At 40.9% G+C, this 20,210-nt stretch overlaps 1 protein-coding gene across 4 annotated transcripts in view; it reads left to right on the top strand.

Annotated features, from left to right (window-relative positions):
- The window catches only part of GRIN2A (glutamate ionotropic receptor NMDA type subunit 2A), a 427,129-nt gene that overhangs the window by 277,390 nt on the left and 129,529 nt on the right, over window positions 1-20,210 (top strand). For all 4 annotated transcript variants that reach the window (XM_026446647.1, XM_026446648.1, XM_026446650.1 and 1 more), the window contains one exon: window positions 19,518-19,632. In XM_026446647.1, coding sequence (XP_026302432.1) covers window positions 19,518-19,632 — 115 coding nt within the window. The remainder of the gene's footprint in view (window positions 1-19,517; window positions 19,633-20,210) is intronic.

Below are 20,210 nucleotides of genomic sequence, written 5' to 3'. Positions count from 1 at the left end.
ATGAGTTTAAATCTCGTATCTCAGATATGACTACTTTTAAACTACTTATTGTATCCTCCGAATTAGCTCAGTTCTATTCAGCCATCTACTTAGTTTCTTTGTTACTTTCATTTAAAATGATTCTTTGTTGTGGAAAAATACACATAACAAAAATTTTGGCATTTTGACAATTTTAAACTGTATAATTCAGTGGCATTAAGTGCATTCACAATGTTGTAGAACCATCACCACTATCTAGTTCCAGAACCACCTCATTACCCTACCCCCAAAGGATTCCACTTCTAGTTAGATACCTCCCCAAATTAAAAATAGGTATTCAAACAAAAACTTCTACTTGAATGTTCCTAGAAGCATTATACACATTAACCCAAAGTGTAAACCTAGATGTCCATCAACAGACATTTGATGGATGAACTTAATGTGGTTTATCCATACCATAGAATATGAACCATATAGGAATGAAATACATTTTCCAACATTGATGAATCTTGAAAACATTAGGCTATGTGAAAGAGGCCAGGCACAGAAGGCCACATATTGTATGATTCTATTTACATGAAATATGTTTATTACTTTTTGCTGTATCTGTAAACCCTCTGTGATATTGTTAACATAGTACTTTTTACCTACATTGACCTAATCTTTTAGAGATATAAAATTCCACCATAGCCTCTTCTTAAGCAATGATATCTATGAAACAGTGGGTTTGAGATGCTAGTTCCGTTTTTCCCATATACATGAAAATAATAAAATCTAATTCTAAGAATAAAGTTTGCCCATGTGCCATCTAAATGCATTTGTGTACCGGCTCAAATACACTTAAGACATTTCAGAAAACAGCCTTTTGGGTTCTTCTTGGCAATCAATTTCTCCTTGAATGTGATCCACACAGCTCTTTTCTCTGTACTTAAGCTATCTGATATGACAACCAGCCCAACCACTAGCCATATGTGGCTATTTAAATGGAAATTAAGTAAAATTAAATAAAGGAAAATTCATATCCTCAATCACACTATCCACATTTCAGTCGCTCAGTGGTAACAGGTAACTAGTGGCTATCATACTGGGTGTGACAGACATATTGCCATTGTGCTAGAAAGATCTACTGGACAGTATGACCTAGGGTTGGCTTTCATTCTTTCTGTTGTGCTAGGGAGGCTCCCTGATTCGGTTTGGCATTGTCCCCACCCATATCTCATCTTGAATTCCCACATGTTGTGGGAAGGACCCGATGGGAGGTAATTGAATCGTGGGGGCGGGTCTTTCCCATGCTTTCCTTGTGATAGTGAATAAGTCTCACGAGAGCTGATGGTTTTAAAAAGGGAGTGTTTTCCTGCACAAACTCTTTTTGCCTGCTGCCTTCCATGCAAGACGTCACTTGGTCCTCCTTGCCTTCCACCATGATTGTGAGGCCTCCCCAGCCACATGGAACTGTAAGTCCATTAAACCTCTTTTTCTTTCCAGTTTCGGGTATGTCTTTATCAGCAGTGTGAAAAACAGACTAAGAACACTCCCCATCTCCCAGATCCCATGCTCAAGTCAGCCTCTCACTCAGCATCCTTAATTCCCACCACTTGCTGCTGGCTGACCATTCATCCCCCAGCCAGCTCTGAAACTGACCTACTTTCCCAATGTCACCAGGGAGGGCCTGGTGCCAGGCCACTGTGTGGTGCCTCCCCTCACTGCTCCCTTCCTGTTTGCTGCTTGCCCAGCTCTGGACACAATCCATCTTGCCACTCTCTCTTGCTCTGATCGTACTGACGTGAGGATCTCCTCCCACACAGCCCTGGCCAGCTTTCCTGAAGGGCTCTGCTGGGCTTCAAGCTCCATTTTGTTTCATTATCAAGTGTAAGAAAACAGCCCTTTTCCTTTTCCCACGCTTCTCCCTTTACTCCCCTGTTGGTTTTTCTTCTTCTTCTTCCCCTGGGGTTTTCTTCTCTTTAACTTCTTTTCCTCTTTCCCCTCCTTTGTTCCCTCTTTCTCTTCCTCCTACTCTCCCCACAATTATTTCTCTGTAGTTGTAAAATTAACCCTTTATAGCTACTTGGAAAACAAACTGGAAGAAAGACTATAGTCAAAACGAAACAAAACAAAACAACAAACTCCTCCTCCACCTAGCAGTTCTTCTTTTGCTCTTTAAGTGGTAAACACATCATTCTCTTCTCCCACCAAGAGGGTGACCTTGTAATTATGGATAAAGATATGAATATCGGGGCAGTGATTGGGGCTTGCAGAGCTTAGTCTTTTAGGGGACACATTTCCACACCAGAAATCCACGTCGGAGTGTGAAACGTTGTTACTGCTAATGTACACAGTGCTGTCAAGTTTCATTATGAGACCCTGCTGCATTCAGACCTCTATTTAGGCCAGAATATGGTTAGCTCTATCCTGATGGTTCTCATGTGTCATCCAGCACACCAGGACATTCTCCACGCTGCTCAGGACTCCAGCTCCGGCCAGAGGAAAATCTGCTCCTGTTCGTTCCACAAATGGTCACTGACCGCCTACCATATGCCAGACACTGTGCAGGGGTGAGGGCATGCAGTGACGGCTCCAACACGATCCCTGTTCCCCGGGAGCTTCCCCTCCAGCAAAGAAGATAATGTATGTGTTTGAAAAATTCTAAGGTGGAAATGGAGATGCAGAGGAAGTGATGGGAGTTTTGAGGAGGGAGTGGAGGCTGGAAGCTCAGTGAGCCTTTTGGGAAAAAGTGGACTCTCTGCTCAGTTTTGGAGGATTTGAACATGTGAATGTTTAGGTGAGAAAGATCTTTGTATTTAATTGAGACTTGTGATTTTGCTTTTTTATTTTTTAATGAAAATTTAAAATTTTATTTTAAAAAATAATATCTAGTAAAATTGACTGTTGGAGGAATGACTGTATGATTCTTAGCACACAGATAGATTCACATATGACCACAATCGGGATTCGGAGCCGTTCCATCACCCCACCCCACAAAATCCCTTACGTATGTACTTACAGCCACACTGCCTGCTCTAGCCACACAATCACTGTCTGTGTCTGTAGTTTTGGCTTTCGGAGAATGTCATAGAAGAGAATCACACAGTGCGTAACCTTCTGAGGGTCACTGCTGTCAATCAGTAGAATGCCTCTGCAATTCATTCAAGCTGTTCTGTGTTTCTGTAATTCATTGTTTGTATTCCCATATTGTATTTCATTGTATATCCATACAGTGATCTCACTCTTAGCTATTTAACCTATGGTCACACAAAAACCTGTGCACGAATGTTTACAACCTCTTTTCATAATTGCCCCAAACTGTAAAACACCTAAATGTCCTTCAGTGGCTGAATAGAAAAACAAGACTTTTGTGGTTGGGCATGGTGAGTCATGCCTGTAATCCCAGCACTTTGGGAGGCCAAGGTAGGCAGATTGCTTGAGTCCAAGAGTTCATGACCAGCCTGAGCAATGTGGTGAAACCCTCTCTACAAGAAATACAGAAATTACCCAGCTACTAAGGAGGCTGAGATGGGAGGATCACTTGAGCCCCGGAGGTTGCAGCTGCAGTGAGCTGTGATTGTGCCACTGCACTCCAGCCCGGGCAACACAGCAAGACCCTATCTTGAAAAAAAAAGAAAGAAAGAAAGAAAAATAAAACTTTGTGATTTTCACTGAGAAAAAAAAAATTCTTATTAACTTAGGCACACAAAAAAGGGCAAAATGATTTATTGGTTCATTCATCTAGAAAGGATGGTCTTGTTATCTTGCATGTCTAGATCTGGGCCCAAATGGTGTCTTCAGGTCTCCCTCTGCTTCCCATATTTCTCCCTGTTAAGGTGTGTTGTTTGCCTCTGGAAGATAGGGAATGAACTCATGTAAACTAAGTATTGACTCACATACTTTTAGCACTATATCTTTTTAAGTCCAGAAAGACAGTGATCCCTTCTAGTTGCAATAAAAAATTCCCAGAGAAGAAATGTGATTGAATGAGATTGAGTCATGTGCCGATCCCTGAACCAATCTCTGTGGCCAGAGATGCCCTTCAGGTTTCGTGGAGGAAGATCTATTATCAGAAAATGAAAGTAACCAGAAACAACAGCTATGACTGCATTTCCAGTGGAGGAAGGTGTAGGAACAAAAGCTAAGAAGTGGAAAATCACAAGACTTTACTGGGATACCATGAGTGGTTTGGGTTTGCTCCAGTGCAGGATACTGTTAAGAACAGTTTTAGGATGGAAGGTTGAAAAAATTAAAGTTGGCCGAGGAGCATGGATTTTATTTTTGGACAATGGGGATCCATTTCAGGGTTTTGAGAAGGGTGGCACATGATCAGAGCTGAGGTGTGGGAACATTCATCTGGCAAGTGGGCTTGATATGAGTGTGGAGGATGAAATGTAGGAATCTGGATAGCAGTACAGATGTTATAGTCCAGGTAGGAGCAAAGTGAAAGACATTTTGGTAGCAAGCAACAGAAATAAACCCTGATTAGCTTAATTTAATTAAAAGGAAGTAATGAAGGAGAAACAATAGAAAATATTGCTTGGGGCTTTATTAGGCCTTTTAAAAATCAAAGTATAAGCTGAGCAACTAATCTTTGGAAAGGTCATAATGAGGCAACATTCTTGATGAAGGAGAGTCACTATTACATTGCTTTCGAGTCAACAATTTGTGGTCTTTGTGTCTTACCTATCAAGTTTCAAATTCCTAGGAGAGAGAATCTAATTGATCCACCATGGGACAGGTGCACCTCTCCCCCTTGTATATATTTTTATGACCAGGGAAACAAAAAAGTGTTCAGGTACATGTAAGGGAGGACTTTTTCAAAGATTGGGGCTTATTGTATGTCCATAGGCACATCCCTCCACCCCAGAAGGGATGTAGTCCTGTGAACTGTACTAGTATAGAAGGAAGCCTAGGTTTTTGCTAGAGTAAGGAACATGAATATTTTTCAGTTCATTTAGAACAGACAGTCCAAATGAGCAGCCAGTAGATCAGTTTTATTTCATTTACATTTAAATGAATTTGAATGCCTTTAGCTAAGATTTTCACCACTGTTATCATCTTGCACCTGGCTCATTTTACTCATTGATGTTATCTGCCCAGTCCTGAAAAGCATGAGAGATTTGTATTCTTTCTGATAAATCAACTTGGTGTTTGCCCTGAAAAAAAGCAAATAGAAATGGACTAATGGAAGATTAACCAGTATTCTGATGGGCCAGGTCCCCCTCCTCATGTTCTTACAGCAACAGGAATGTTAGCTGCAGATGTATTGCAATTTATTGTAATTATTTGCATAGGATCTGCCTTTCCCTTAAATTCTAAATGATTGCAGAGAAAGGACAACACAATTTTTACTTACCACTTTATTTCCTATACTTTGCTAGCATAAAGTAGATGTTCAATTAATGTTTATTGAATTGATGTGTTTACTAAGATTTGAAACCTTTCTATAGATGTCCTTTTGGTATATTTCTTAGTGGATCAAACTCTTAATTTGTGGTCCATAATTTATGGTTTTGGTTTTAGCACTGAAATTTTCATGCCACAGGAAACATCTCAGTGCTGGGACAACTGGGATGGTTGGTCACACTACTACTGGATGTCAGTCAAAAACAATGTGCTTATCATAGGCCCCCTTCTAACTCTCTTGATGCCACTATGAAACTTCACAACAATGCTGTGTAGTTGTTATGGACTGAAAGTTTATGTTGAAACCCTAATCCTCAATGCGATAGTATCTGGAGGTGGGGCCTTGGGGAGGTAATTAGGGTTAGATGATGTCATGAGGGTGGGTCCCTTGCAATGGAAATAGTGCCCTTATAAAAAGAGGAAGAGCCAGGTACAGTGGCTCACCCCTGTAATCCCAGCACTTTGGGAGGCCGAGGTGGACAGATCACTTGAGGCCAGGAGACTGAGAACAGCCTGGCCACCATAGCAAAACCCTGTCTTCATTAATAATGCAAAAAATTAGCTGGGCTTGGTGATGCACACTGGTAATCCCAGCTAGTGGGGAGGCTGAGACATGAGAATCTCTTGAACCCAGGAGGTGGAGGTTGCAATAAGCTGAGATCACGTTGCTGCACTCCAGCCTGGGTGACAGAGCATGACTCTGTCTCAAAAAGAAAAGAAAAGAAAAAGAAAAAGAGGAAGAGACATGAGATAGATCTCTCTCCACCATGTGAGTATACTTTAGGAAGACAGTCTTCTATAAATAGGCAAGAGGGCTTTCACCAAATCTACTGGTGCCTTGATCTTGAACTTTCCAGCCTGCAGAACTGTGAGATGCAAATATTTGTTAGTTAAGCCACCCACACTATGGTAGTTTGTTATAGCAGCCTGAACTGGTGAAAACAGTGGCCTTACCCCCACTGACACAGAAGTGAGCTGAGTCTCAAATAACTTGATTTCCTTAAGGGTATAAACACCAACAATTGTGGATTTAAAACTCAACTTCAGTTTGCCTGTTTCTAAATCCACTGTTCTCTGCAATTCACAGTGTTCCCAGAGTTCAAGGTAGTGGGCTATGAATTCTTATCCTTAGGGAGGTGACAGTCTGGGAGAGGTGATAACATTGTTCAGGCTATGAATTACACAAGTCCAGGGGCACTCTTCATACCAGCTTCATCAAAGATTTGTGTTTTATTTTGACAGTTGTTCGGGCAAATGGTAGTAAAGGGTCTTCAGAAAGAGGTGTCTTTTTAAAATTAGTCCTGAGTGGTTGGGACTAACATAAATAAAGAAGGTGCCCTCTAAGAGGTGTGTGCCACATGAAGAACAGGGATTGAGAGTGGAAGAGGATGCATCTAACTTGAAGGAGTCAGGTAATACTTTGTGGAGGAGGTATTATTTGCGATGATCATGAGGGGTGGCCAATAAGCCTGACGCAGGGAATGAACAGGAATTATAGCTGCAGAAAAATAATATGGACAAAGATTTGTGGCCTGGCTTATTGTCCTTCCTCAGCCTTCCTTGTGTTTAGTATCAAGTAGGGAAAAAGGTGGTCCCGAGGTGGAAATTAAGGTATCCCTTTTTGAATCAAGTCAGTAAATGGTGAACATGCTGTGCTCAATGGCAGTTCTGCTGGATAAACATAAATAACAGAAGGGAAGATCTGACCTTTGCTCCTGGTGGGACCACATGTGTGAATGTGGAATCCTCAGAGACTAGCAGGAGACAATGTATTGCTAAGTGCTGTTGCATGAGGAATGGATTTTAAAAACCGAGAGGCCAGGCACGGTGGCTCACGCCTGTAATGCCAGCACTTTGGGAGGCCGAGGTGGGCAGATCATGAGGTCAGGAGATTGAGACCATCCGGCTAACACAGTGAAGCCCGGTCTCTACTAAAAATACAAAAAATCAGCTGGGCGTGGTGGCACACGACTGTAGTCCCAGCTACTGGGGGAGGCTGAGGCAGGAGAATCGCTTTAATCCAGGAGGCGGAGGTTGCAGTGAGCTCAGATCGCACCAGTACACTCTAGCCTGGGCAACAGAGTGAGACTCCATCGCCGGTCCCTGCTCCCACCCCGCCCCCATCCCCGCCAAAACAAAACAAAACAAACAAACAAACAAAAAACAGAACCAAGAGAAGGAAAGATTATTAGGAAACCCCACAACGAAGAAACAGCTTGGAATCAGCCTTGTTAAAAACAAATACTGGGTTTAGACTGAAGAAGATGAGGCAGAAAGGCATTCTGGGTGGCAGGAACAGCATATACTAAGAGATGGGGTTAGGACCAACTGCATTGTGTAGTCACAGGGGTGGGGGATGATGAGGAGATAAAATTAAATATTGTGGAGTTGGAAAAATAAAGAAGCATGTGGTACCACTGCCCCATTTATCAGAGAAGGCAACCGAGGTGTAGGGAGGTTAAATGAGTGCTGGTGCACCTTAATTCAAAGGCTTTGAAATCCGAAAGATTTTGGTTCAAATAACCAGTTGACTGCTTAAACCAACTAAAATTATTATTTTTTTAGTGACAGAAATTCTAAAACATAAAAGTAGCTTAAAGAAGATAGGCACTGAATTCTTTCTTGTGTAAAGTTTGTCTAGGGCTAGTGTGGTATTCCACAGTGTCAGGGACCCAGGCTCCTTCTACCTTGTGGCTCTGCCACCCTCAGCCAGTGGCTTCCACATCATAATTCAAGATGGCTGCTACTGCTCCCGCCATCATATCTGCAATGCAACTAGAAGGAAGGAGGAAGGAGCAAAGAAGGGCTCACCTCCTCCTTTTACAGTACTTCTTATAAGTTATACATATCATATCTTCTCTCTTTCCATTGTCCAGAACATTGTCATAGGGTCATGCCTAGCTGCTAGGGAAGCTGGAAATGTACGCTTTATTATTGGAAGTTCTGTGCCCCTCTAAAAATAGAATTTCTGTTACTAAGGCAGAAGAAAAGAGAGGATATTGATGAACAACCAGAAGTCTCTTGACACCCCATATAGCTTTTCACACCATTATAAAACCCACCTCTGTTTTCTGTCTGTAAAATGAGAAAATCTGCACTTAGTTCTTAGGGTGAGAATTCAGGTAACATATGGGAAGTATCTGGCACACCATTCAGCACATATTAGAGGCTAAATACATTTTAGTCTCTTATCCTTAAGTGATCGCTCTTACTCACATATTCAGGGAGATAGGACAAGATTCTAGGTCTCCTGATTTGAAAACCAGAGTTCTTCTTTTGTAGTAGCATGGATGAGCAAATATCTTAATTGTTTTCTAGTTTATTTGTTTAATTGATTAATATAAAGATATTTTCCCTGGTCAGGCATGGGATGTGGTGGCTCATGCCTGTAATCCCAGCACTTTGGGAGGCTGAGGCAGATGGAGCATTTGAGGTCTGGAGTTTGAGACCAGCCTGACCAACCCCTTCTGTACTAAAAATACAAAAAATTAGCCAGGCGTGGTGGTGCACACTTGTAATCTCAGTGACTCGGGAGGCTGAGGCATGAGAATCACTTGAACCCGGGGTGCAGAGGTTGCAGTGAGCTGAGGTCGCACCATTGTACTCCAGCCGGGGTGAAGACAAGACTCTGTCTCAAAAATAAATAAATAAATAAATAAATACATAAATAAATAAATACATAAATAAAAGATATATTTTCACCAAATATTACCATATAAAAAAGAACAACATATTAATGATGTAAGTGGAGTTAGGAGTGTTAGAGTCCCATTGGCATATCAACCCCAACCTTTCCTCTCTGCCTTTGAGTTACCTCACTGGATGTCTAGCAGTAATTCACAGAGCACAGGTAGACACCCACTGGACAGAGAGACAAAGTGGGGCTTATCATCAAAAGCAAAAACAAAAGAAAACAAAAAGAGAGCTGAGACTTTCGTTCGTTCCACGAATTTGCATTGAGCATCTACTCTATACCAGGTACTATTTTAGGTTCTTCAAGGGAGAAAAAGCAGGGGAAAGAAAAACCAGGCAAAATCCCTGCTTTTAGGAGTTCTATATTCCAGTATGCAAATATCCAGAAAGTCTAGAATAAAAATCACACCTGGAATTGAATGTCAATTGGTCCATGTCATCTCATTCTATAGTTTTTGGTAGGAAGAGCAACATGCATGCACATCTGCCCCTTTGAGATCTTGAATAATTTGGCAGCATAGGCACAGGTGATTGAGTGAGCTTGGAAATGCTGGTCATGCTACATACATTTTTTCCTGCTGTTTTGGATTAGAAGCTCATTATGTGAGCTGGTTCCACTAGCTCTTGTGCCAGCCAGTTCAAAGTGGTTAGGTGAGCCATAGTCATGAGAGGTTAATGATGACATCTTTGGTGCTATTTTAACAGTTCTGGTAATATAAATACTACCCAGAATTTCCAGATTCCTCATCCTAGGTTCCTGAAAAAACTCCAAATAGAGGGAAAAAGAGCAGCCTGGGATTTGAAGAACCACTTTCTTAACGATCAGATTTCCAATAATTCCCAATAAAGTGGAATTAGGACATGCATCTTAGACCCTACTCTATACTTCCTGCTTCTAGTTGAAATCTTCGGCCAGCTGTATCAAAGGTTCAGGTATGCTGTCTGGAGTTGGGAGGAGGAGAGTCATATTTACAGGAAAGAGCTTTGTCCTAACTTACCTCAAGTTTTAGACATAGAGGTTGTATTACAAAAGATAGCATATAGGGTCCTGTACTTAACGAGTCACCCTTGACTCAGGTGTGCTCCCTGAATAGAGTTGGAAGCCCAGGCTGGCACATGGATTACAGCCTTTGTACCATAGAAGCTTCACCCACCAGTAAGCCCAGTCCAGGGGATGCTGTGAGCTCTGAACAATCAGATGAGCTCCTCCTCTCTCCTTGGGGTAGGTGGCCTAGATGAGCTCTCATTGCCTCCCTTGCATGACTGGAATTAGCAGCCAAAATGATTCTCCAGCATTTAAAAGAAAGTTTTTGACCCAAAATTTTAGGAGGAAGGTGACAATTATATGAAGCCATGACAACTACTGCTACCCCTACCATTGTTTAGCAGACACCCATAATGTGCCAAGCACTCTGCTGGCCGTTATCATGTTCTGTATCTCATTAGACATCATTTAATGTGATCCCTATAATTACCCAGTGACATGGCTGTTATGACCTCACTTTTACAGAAAAGGAAACAAATCTGACTCTCAGAACTGAGGATACTTGCCTGAGGTTGAAAGCCACAAAACTGAATTCTAACTCAGGCTATCCAATTCTTGCAATATTGCCTCTTGGCAGTTGTTGCACCAGAATCAAATATTTAGTGTGCAGGATCCTAGAGACCTATGTCTGCTCATTCATTTCTTCATTTATTCCACAGGTACTTCCGGCTTGAAAGTCAGGACACACCCTCTTCTAGGTGTTTTAGAGTTGCAGTGATCAGAACAAAGACCCCTGCCCTTATCAAGATTTTTATTTTCTGTCCTAAAATCATTAAAATTCAGTATTGCTCAGCTAAGACAACTAACATTATTTTTTTAATTGGCCACAATAGAATTTGTGTTAAAGAGTAAACAATACTTTTCTCCTTATAAAAATCCCTTTCTTTTTTCTATTTCTTTATGCTGTGGTTTCTGAGCCCATTTTAGTGTATCTCTGTGTTGGAGTTACTATTTTTCTGCCTCGCCTGTTTTTTTTTTTTTTTGAGACAGAGTTTCACTCTGGTTGCCCAGGCTGGAGTGCAGTGGCGCGATCTCTGTTCACCACAACCTCCGCCTCCGGGGTTCAAGCTATTTTCCTGTCTCAGCTACATGAGTACCGGGGATTATAGGTGCCCACCACTATGCTCGGCTAATTTTTGGTATTTTTAGTAGAGACGGAGTTTCACCATGTTGGCCCGGCTGGTCTCAAACTCCTGACCTCAGGTGATCCACCCGCCTTGGCCTCCCAAAGTGCTGGGATTACAGTAGTGAGCCACTGCACCTGGTCTTCTCTGCCTTGACGTTTAAGTCTTGGCTGTGCTGTCAAGCCTTTTTAATTGTTCATGGGGAACCGGAAACCACCAATGAGTACTGTATATGAAATTGAGCACCAGGGCAAAGAGAAAGGTGCTGCCATCGAAAGACAGCACAAGGATGTTCAGAGGAAGAAGAGAACGAGGAGGTGAATGAGTTGGGAATTGAAAACTGGCAAAAGTAGAGTGAAGTTGTACTAAAGAGGGATGAGGATTCATTCGTGCCCATGAGGGAGTAGTTAGTGGAAGATGAGAAAGCACTAAGACAGACATCAAAGTTGAAGGGATTTGCAAACACCAGGAGAATGCTTGTAAGAGAAAAAAAAAAGCCTCTAAAAATGAACATGTCTTGAGAATTGAAAAGGGGTTAAAGAAAACGGCAACTGTGTTTTCAAAAACATGTAAATTAAATGACAAGGCTAAGAAACTGTGACACCTCAAGCAGTTCAAGGAGGCATTTAAGGGACACTGTGATTCAGGAAATGTCCCTGGGAACTTCAGAAATGGCAAAGCAGATGGAGAATTAACCAAAAATTGAGAAACACTAAATGGGTTATGGTGGCATTTGTGAATCAGTAAGAGAATTAAAGTCTAAGGGAAAATAGTGAATAATAAATACATCTAGAGAACATCTCAAATAATTCGATTTTGGAAGTTAAAGGAGACTTATGACTATAAGGCAAAAGAGATAAAATAGAAATCTGGAGGAATGAGATATTTTAAGTCATAGTTAAAGAAACTTATGCAGCCCATTATGGTTGGCTGTTCACACAAGGACAGAGGGACTCTGGAAATGAGTATACTAAATGGCAAGGGGAAGCATGGTTTTAAAAAGCATTGCATTTGTAGTAGGGTGTTAGAAAATATGACAGGGTGGAAAAAGAGTGAAAACTACATGGAAAATTTGCATCAATGTAACTACTGTTTATTAATAGCTGTATGCCAGGCATTGTGCTAGGCATTTTATATGAACTATGAAGTTAGGTTAAACCATATGAAACTGTCATGGCTAGCTTTTAGGGTTTAACTTAATCCATTTTTGCAAAAAAAGGAAATGGAGGCTCCATAGATTTTAAATATGCTGCCCAAGGTGCCAGGTACTGTCTCACTGTAAAGCCTATTCTCCTTCCTTGATGTCATGAAACCTCAACAACATAGAAGCAGCAAGTTATTCTTTTATTCATTCTGCACATGTTCAGCACCAGCTTTGTGCCACACACCCTGTTTAGCACTAGAAATATAATACTAAACAAGGCAGATGAGGTCCCTGCTTCCATGATTACAGTCTACCAGTTAAAAACAAAAGCAAAGGCACAAAAAGAGTCTAGAACAGCTGTCCATTAGGAATAAAATGCGAGTCACATGCAACTTAAATTTTTTGGTAGCCCATTAAAAAAGTGAAGAGAAGCAGATAAAATTAGTTTTAATAATATATTTCATTTAACCCAACATGTCTAAATGAACATGAAATCAACCTAAAATTATTTATGAGACCTTTTACTCTTTTGAAAAATACAGTCTTCAAAATTCTGTTTGTAGTTTTACATGGATGACACATTTCAATTCAGACTAACTACATTTCAAATGTTCAGTAGCTACATGTGGTTGGTGGCTATCTAATGTGATAGCAGGCCTAGAGAGAATTGGACAATTCTGGCCCCATTTCTTTTCGATCATAATATAGGAAATATTACCTGCCTATTTTTCAGTGTTATCTCTGATCACCATGTATCACCATTCATAGAGCACAAAACACAAGGGGAAGAGAAATGTTTATTTCACCTGGACTTCAACTTCATACACTTAACACTGTAAATACCAGAGGAAATGTGTATATATATGTACATATTTTATGTATTTTATATATGTAATATGTAAACATATATATATTATATATATATTTAGTGTTGTGAGTGTCATTGACAATAAAAAACAACTTAGCACTTTACCACCAGTGACTGACAACACAGAAGTGGTCTTGGCAAATCACTAGAGTCTTCCCCTTCTCTATTTGCCAGCATGCTTCTATGTACTTATTGCTCCTGACGGAGATATTGAAGCTGTAATTTGAGGCTTAGAAGCAGTCCGAATTTCTGACATTTTATCTGACCACTAAAGCTTTATGATCAATTTTGTAGAGATAAGCAAAACAATGATAAGATTTTACTGTTTAGTACAAGTGCTCAGCAGGTGTTAATGGGAACTGATCAATGTGGTGTAAAATGGTATTTCCCTAGGTAAATAACTCTGGTCTGGAGCAAGTTTAAATGGGAAGAAAGCCCATGGAAACATGGATTGTCCTTTCTAGAAATTGGATGGGGGAATTGAAGGTAATAGGTAGTTGCTCCCTGCCAACTTCATAATGAAATTACTGTTCAGCAGAAATTTCTATTAGAGGTTGTTTTCCCCCCCTCCCAAGGGACTGAAGACTTTTAATAGAAAAAGAAAGACAATATTAATGTTAAGTATATGGAGTCATTTGTCCAGAATATTGAATCTTAAAGGAATGCAGAAAAATCTGAAGCATGAGGATTTCTGCATAGTTATTTTCATATAATCTGAAGAAGAGTGTCTGCATCTCAATAATCCCTCTGCTAATTCCATCTGATTTTACTACAAAATGGAAGAAAAGGGAACAAGCGGAGAACATGGAGATGGGAAATTAAAGAAGGAGATTTTAAGTAAATTCAACTGGCAAATCCAAAGAAAGGTGCTCAACTGCGTCTGCTACCTTCTTGATTAAGACAATCGGTGTGTTGGCTGGGCGTGGTGGCTCACACCTGTAATTGCAGCACTTTGGGAGGCTGAGGCAGGTGGATCTTTTGAGGTCAGGAGTTCGAGACCAGCCTGGCCAACATGGTGCAACCCTGTCTCTACTAAAAATATAAGAATTAGCCGGGAGTGGTGGCAGGTACCTGTAATCTCAGCTACTTGGGAGGCTGAAGCAGGAGAATTGCTTGAACCTGGGAGGCAGAGGTTGCAGTGAGCTGAGATTGCACTGCTGCATCCAGCCTGGGTGACAGAGTGAGACCCTGTTTCAAAAAGCAAAAACAAACAAACAAAAAACCCCAAAAAAAGTTGCTGTGACATTCAGTTCATGTTATGTAACCTTGTGAATGGGTCTCCTCAGGACCAAGTGTCTATATCAAAACCAAAACATTTGTTCCCTAATCCAGCATTTCCAAACAGATAATAAACTGGATATTTCCAAATTTCTTGATAATTTCCTAAATTTTTCAGTTTTCCCACATTTGGGACACTAGGTAGACTCAACCTGAACTACATTCACCCCAAAGTGTTGGATGATGGAAACCTGGCTTAAGATCTCATTGTACTCAATAAGAAACACCTCAGTGAGTTGGTCACCCTAACTATGAAGTTAGGGCAGCAGGTACAGAGTGACTGGTAACTTATCTTCTACTAGCTGAGGGCAAGGCCTCTGGTGGTCTTTGTCAGTTGTTTTTGTATTGAAATTTCATTGCAGTTGCCTGCCTATCTGTCCAATCTCTTCACTGCAACTGTTGCTTTCTTTGACCGTTGTCTCTATTCCTTGCTTGGGTTACTACAAAGCCTCATCTGTTTGCCCATCTCCATCTTACAAACTTGCAATTAAAGTCTAAAGGGAAATAGTGAATAATAAATATGTCTAGGATGAAGTCTAAACTCCATAGTACAGTCTATATAGTACTTACTAACCTGACTCCTGCATCTGTCTCTAGCTTCCTCTCCCAAGTTACTTTCCCACTTGCCCCCCATTTCCCTGCCATTCTGAACTGACTATGGCTCATTGAACATGTCACGATATTTCAGGATTCTCTGCCTTGGACTTTGCATTTTCTCCATGTGCATGAGCAAGAGCTGCTCAGCTTTTCCTTCCTCTTCCTTCTCAGCACAGCCCAAATCCCTTCCACTTTGTTTCCTTATTCCAGTCATGGAATCACCGTAGAATTAGCCACTCCTTCTCTTATGCTTTCCAACAACAGTCCAAATCTCTATTTTTACACTCATTATTCTCCGTTACATTTATTTTGTGTGTCCCTCTCCCCAACCTTGAAAGATTAAGTATTTTTGGTCATTTTTGTATCATTTTCCTAGCATAGTTCTGCTACACAGTGTGATATATAGGAGGTACTCAAACATGCCTAATGGATGGAAGAATAGATGAATATATTAATGAATGTATTGATGGATAGATGGATGAATGGATGGATGAATGTATTGATAGATAGATGGATAGATGAATGGACAGGTAAATGTATTGATGGATGGATGGATAGATGAATGACTGCATTGACGGATGGAAGGATAGATATATAGATGGTTGAATGTATGGATCGGTGGATGTCCCTTTGGTAATGATCTGTCAACATACTCAGTTGCCAGACATTAACTGAGCCCCCACAGTATGCCAGACAATGTGACAGAGCTAAAAATAACCATGGGAAACAGAACCGAAATGTCAGCTTAAAAAAGAAAAACAGCTTAACTTAGGCTCAATTAGTTACTTTGAAAGCCTGCTCATAATGAGGAATTTGACTCCAGTTTTCCACTAAACACTCAGTCCATGCAAATGTCTTCTTTAGAGTCTCAATAAGGAGTGTGAGGTGGAGCACCTCTAGTTGTGTGTATCTGGACCATGTTCATTTAGTTCATCAAACTCCGGCTAGGAAACATCAAAGGGAAGAAGGAAGAGAGAACAAAAAGTTTCAATTGTCTAGATAATGAATGGTTTTTAAGCCGGGAACAAAAATGTTCAAGTCCCCTCAAGTGCAGAGAAGCATTTTCACTTCTGCCCCTATTGGCTGCAAATCTGAATGTATCGCTCCTCTACTTAAAATCTTTCCTGGCTCTCCGTGACCTTCTGAACAAATCCAAATCCTTCAGTGTGTCCGTTATGATCTGGCTTCAGGGATCCCCTGCAGACTCATCCCACTGCACATAATATAACCATCAGCTTTACTAAGCCGTTTCCTACTTCCTCTAGCCTGTGTTACTACCTTTGCTGACTCTTTACTTAAGATGATCCCTCTGCCCAGAATGCTTTCTCCTGCCTCAACCCCTTCACCCATTAAGATTCCCTGGGAAGCCCTCCCCAGGTTCCCCAGGTTGAGTTAGGGATCCTTTTGTCTGTGTTCTTTCATCTTCTTACATTTACTCTCCATCAGTGAATAAGTGGCATTATAGGTGCTGTCATTGTTTATGCGTCTGTGCCATTGAATTATAAGAATGTGGTAAGAGAGAAGACAAACACTGTGTTTTTTATTTCTGTATCTGGAAGACGTACTATAAGCCCTGACCCATATACCAGGCATACAGTAAATAGTTGTTAAATCAAGAAAATACCTTTCGGGCAGGCGTGGTGGCTCATGCCTGTAATCCCAGCACTTTGGGAGCCAGAGGCAGGCAGATCACCTGAGGTTAGGAATTCAGAACCAGCCTGGCCAACGTGGTGCAACCCTGTCTCTACTAAAAATACAAAAATTAGCTGGGTGTGGTGATGGGCACCTGTAACCCCAGCTACTCGGGAGGCTGAGGCAGGAGAATTACTTGAACCTGGGAGGTGGAGGTTGCGGTGAGCAGAGATTGTGCCAGTGCACTACAGTCTGGACTGCAGAGTGAGACTCCATCTCAAAACAAAACAAAACAAAAACAAACAAAAAACAACAACAAAAAACCTTTCTAGGAAGTGATAAGAGATACCCCAAATAAACCAAATAGAATAGTGATTATCCTTTGTTCCTTCTAGAATAGCGGTGTTTTAGTTTTCTGTTTGTTGAAGTATTTGATTGCAGAGAACTTGAAGAATACAAAGATACACAAAAGAAAATGAAAAATACCTGTAACCCTTTTAGACATAGAGAAGCTCAGTTTTTATCCTCTTTTCTGCTTCTTTAACATTAAGTAGTAAGCGTTTTCTCTGTATCATCAATTTGTCTTCAAAAACATGATTTTCAATGACCCAGATAGTCTATTGAATAAATACACAATATTTGCTCTTTTCCTTTTCCTCTATTTCTTCACTTTGTCCTTGGAAACCAGATTCTCCCCCATACAACACCACCGTCAGTCTCTTCTGCGCCATGCTGGTCCAGGGATGTATGTATGACCCAATAGGCCAGTGTCTCTCTTTGAAATTTCTTGTAGCCTAGTTCTCTCCTCCTTCTCCTTCTCCTCCTTCTCCTTCTTCTTCTCCTTCTTCTTCTTCTTTCTCCTCCCTCCTTCTCCTCCCTCCTTCTCCTTCCTTCTCCTCCTTCTTCTTTCTTCTTCTTTTTTTGTTTTTGTTTTTTTTAACTTTTTAGCATCTCTGGATGTTAGTGATTCTATTAATGAAGCGAGAGGCACAGTATCTTTCTGGGAAAGTCTTTGAATGCTTCAATCCACCATATTATATTTATCTCGTGTCTGCTAAGTGGCCACTACCATGTTGTCTCAGATGTCTTTAATGACATCATCTTTTTCTCAAGCTGCAAGGAGAGTGGAACCCTTGGAGAACCTCTCACCTGGAATCTGGGAGATGAAGTCTGCCTTGGCTCCCTGAGTTCAGCCTGAGTACAGGTCAAGGTGGCTTTGAGGAGTGATGAGGGTATAAATGTTGTAAGGCAGACAGACATTACCTGCAATGAAAACACCTACACCAAAAGTTAAGTTTATACGTGTTACATAAGGTAGATTCTAGGAGTCATCCTTGATGCCTCTTTCTCCCCTCATCTCATCTTTCACTAAATACCTCCTAAATATGTCTCCACTCAGTCTTGTTTGCTGTTGCTTTTTCTCTTCCTTCTTCTCTTCTTTGGCCACAACCAGAGTCAAAGCCACCATTTTCTTTGACCTGGATTATAAGAATAGCATAAGTAGTCCCCCGTACCTGCTCTGGTTCCCCTCCAATCTGTTCACTACACAGTCTTCAACTAACATGATCTGTTACCTCTTTGATGTCACCCTTGCTTCTATGTCTTCCCATAGTTGTTTTTTTTTTTTTTTTTTTTTCCTGAAACGGAGTTTCGCACTTGTTGCCCAGGCTGAAGTGCAATGGCACAATCTCACCTCACTGTGACCTCCGCCTCCCGGGTTCAAGCGATTCTCCTGCCTTGGCCTCCTGAGTAACTGGGAATACAGGTGTGCACCACTATGCCCAGCTAATTTTTTTTGTATTTTTAGTAGAGATGGGATTTCTCCGTGTAGGCTGTTCTCGAACTCCCGACCTTAGGTGATTCCCCTACCTCAACCTCCCAAAGTGCTGGGATTACAGATGGGAGCCACCGTGCCTGCACCTTCCCATGGTTTTAAGACAGACATTTAACATGGTCTCTAAAATCCTGCACTTTCTGTTCCTATTCATCTTCTCAGTCTCGCCTGATCTCACTTTTTCTTGTCTTTCTCTGCTTCAGCCTCACTGGTCTGCATTCAGTTCCTTGTATGCACACCACGGAGTCTTTGCACGTGTTGTCTCTTTTGCCTGTTTGTGTCTTTTCTTGCCTAGTGAATGCCAACTCATCCTTCAGATCAAGCTGCACTTCCTCAGCCTTGCCTCACCCCTTTTTCACTTTCTTATAGCATACTCTCCTCTCCCTTGTAGCATTTGTCATAAATCTGTGATTAATCAATTAATGTCTATCCTCCCGCTTAGACTCTAAACTTCATGAGGGTAGGAATCATGTTCATTTTCTTATTTACCCTGAACCAACTAGCTGAGTCCTGGCATGTAGCAAATGCTTAATATATATTAGTTGAATAAATAATGAATAATGGAATGTCATTTTTTCAACATTGAATGCCATGTGGTTTATGAGCAAGCAGCTTCCTTCAGGGAAGCTTGTTAGAGTATAATAGAATGTGCTTTCAGATCTTCCTGTAAGAAGATCATTTGAATATAGGTCTATGGATCTGGCAGCACAAAAAACTTACATTCCACTTGTTAATTACAGTCAATTACTAAAGCATGGTCAACTAGCAATGGTTTCGCAGATATCAATACTTCTACAGAGAGGCTTCTTGTGATGAATATAGCATTGTAAGTTTAAAAATTTTCAGTATTCCATTAATGGTGGCATCCACTTATTTGTTCAATTGCTCTAATTATTTCCTAAAATTTTGTCTTTCTCTCTTCCCCTTTCTAGATTTATGGTCAATGTTACATGGGATGGCAAAGACTTATCCTTCACTGAGGAAGGCTACCAGGTGCATCCCAGGCTGGTGGTGATTGTGCTGAACAAAGACCGGGAATGGGAAAAGGTGAGCATCCTTCTGTGTGCTGAATGCAGGGGAGGGAAGAAAGCATGGGCAGTAAAGGGGTTCACAGTACTTCTTTCTCCCACGCATTTCCTGTTGAGCTGCTCTAGATCCCATCTCACAGCCGAGAGCACGTCTTTCTTGCAGCAAGGCCGACTAAATGTTAAGGGTGCAATTGGAATGCTTTCCCTGGGTGAACTGTGGTAATTGTGTGATGCTCTCTATGTCTGTCCTCAAATCCCAGTAGGAAAGGTCTGAACTTAGGATAATTTAAAGACAGTGAAGTTTGGGTTGCAGCATTACACTAGTAAGTGTTGACTGTATAGCAATGATCACACAAGTTTGCCTACACTTCCTAATTGTGTACCATAGTCATTGCCGTATGAATGAACCCCCTGTATTTTCATGTACTTAGTCTTTCGCTTTAAATAAACTCATTTTAAAAACTTAAATGTATCACTTCTGTAAATCATGAGTTAGAGAGGGAGGTTATTTTTCTTATCAAGCATATTTTCAACTACATGTATATTAACTATTGAAAAATACAAAAAAAATCAGTGTGCAAAGAAAAAAAATCATCA

The sequence above is a fragment of the Piliocolobus tephrosceles genome, chromosome 17, assembly GCF_002776525.5.
Source record: "Piliocolobus tephrosceles isolate RC106 chromosome 17, ASM277652v3, whole genome shotgun sequence".
Lineage (NCBI taxonomy): Eukaryota > Metazoa > Chordata > Mammalia > Primates > Cercopithecidae > Piliocolobus > Piliocolobus tephrosceles.
The sequence above is the reverse complement of the archived record's forward strand: the minus strand, read 5'-3'. Positions and strand labels throughout refer to the sequence as shown.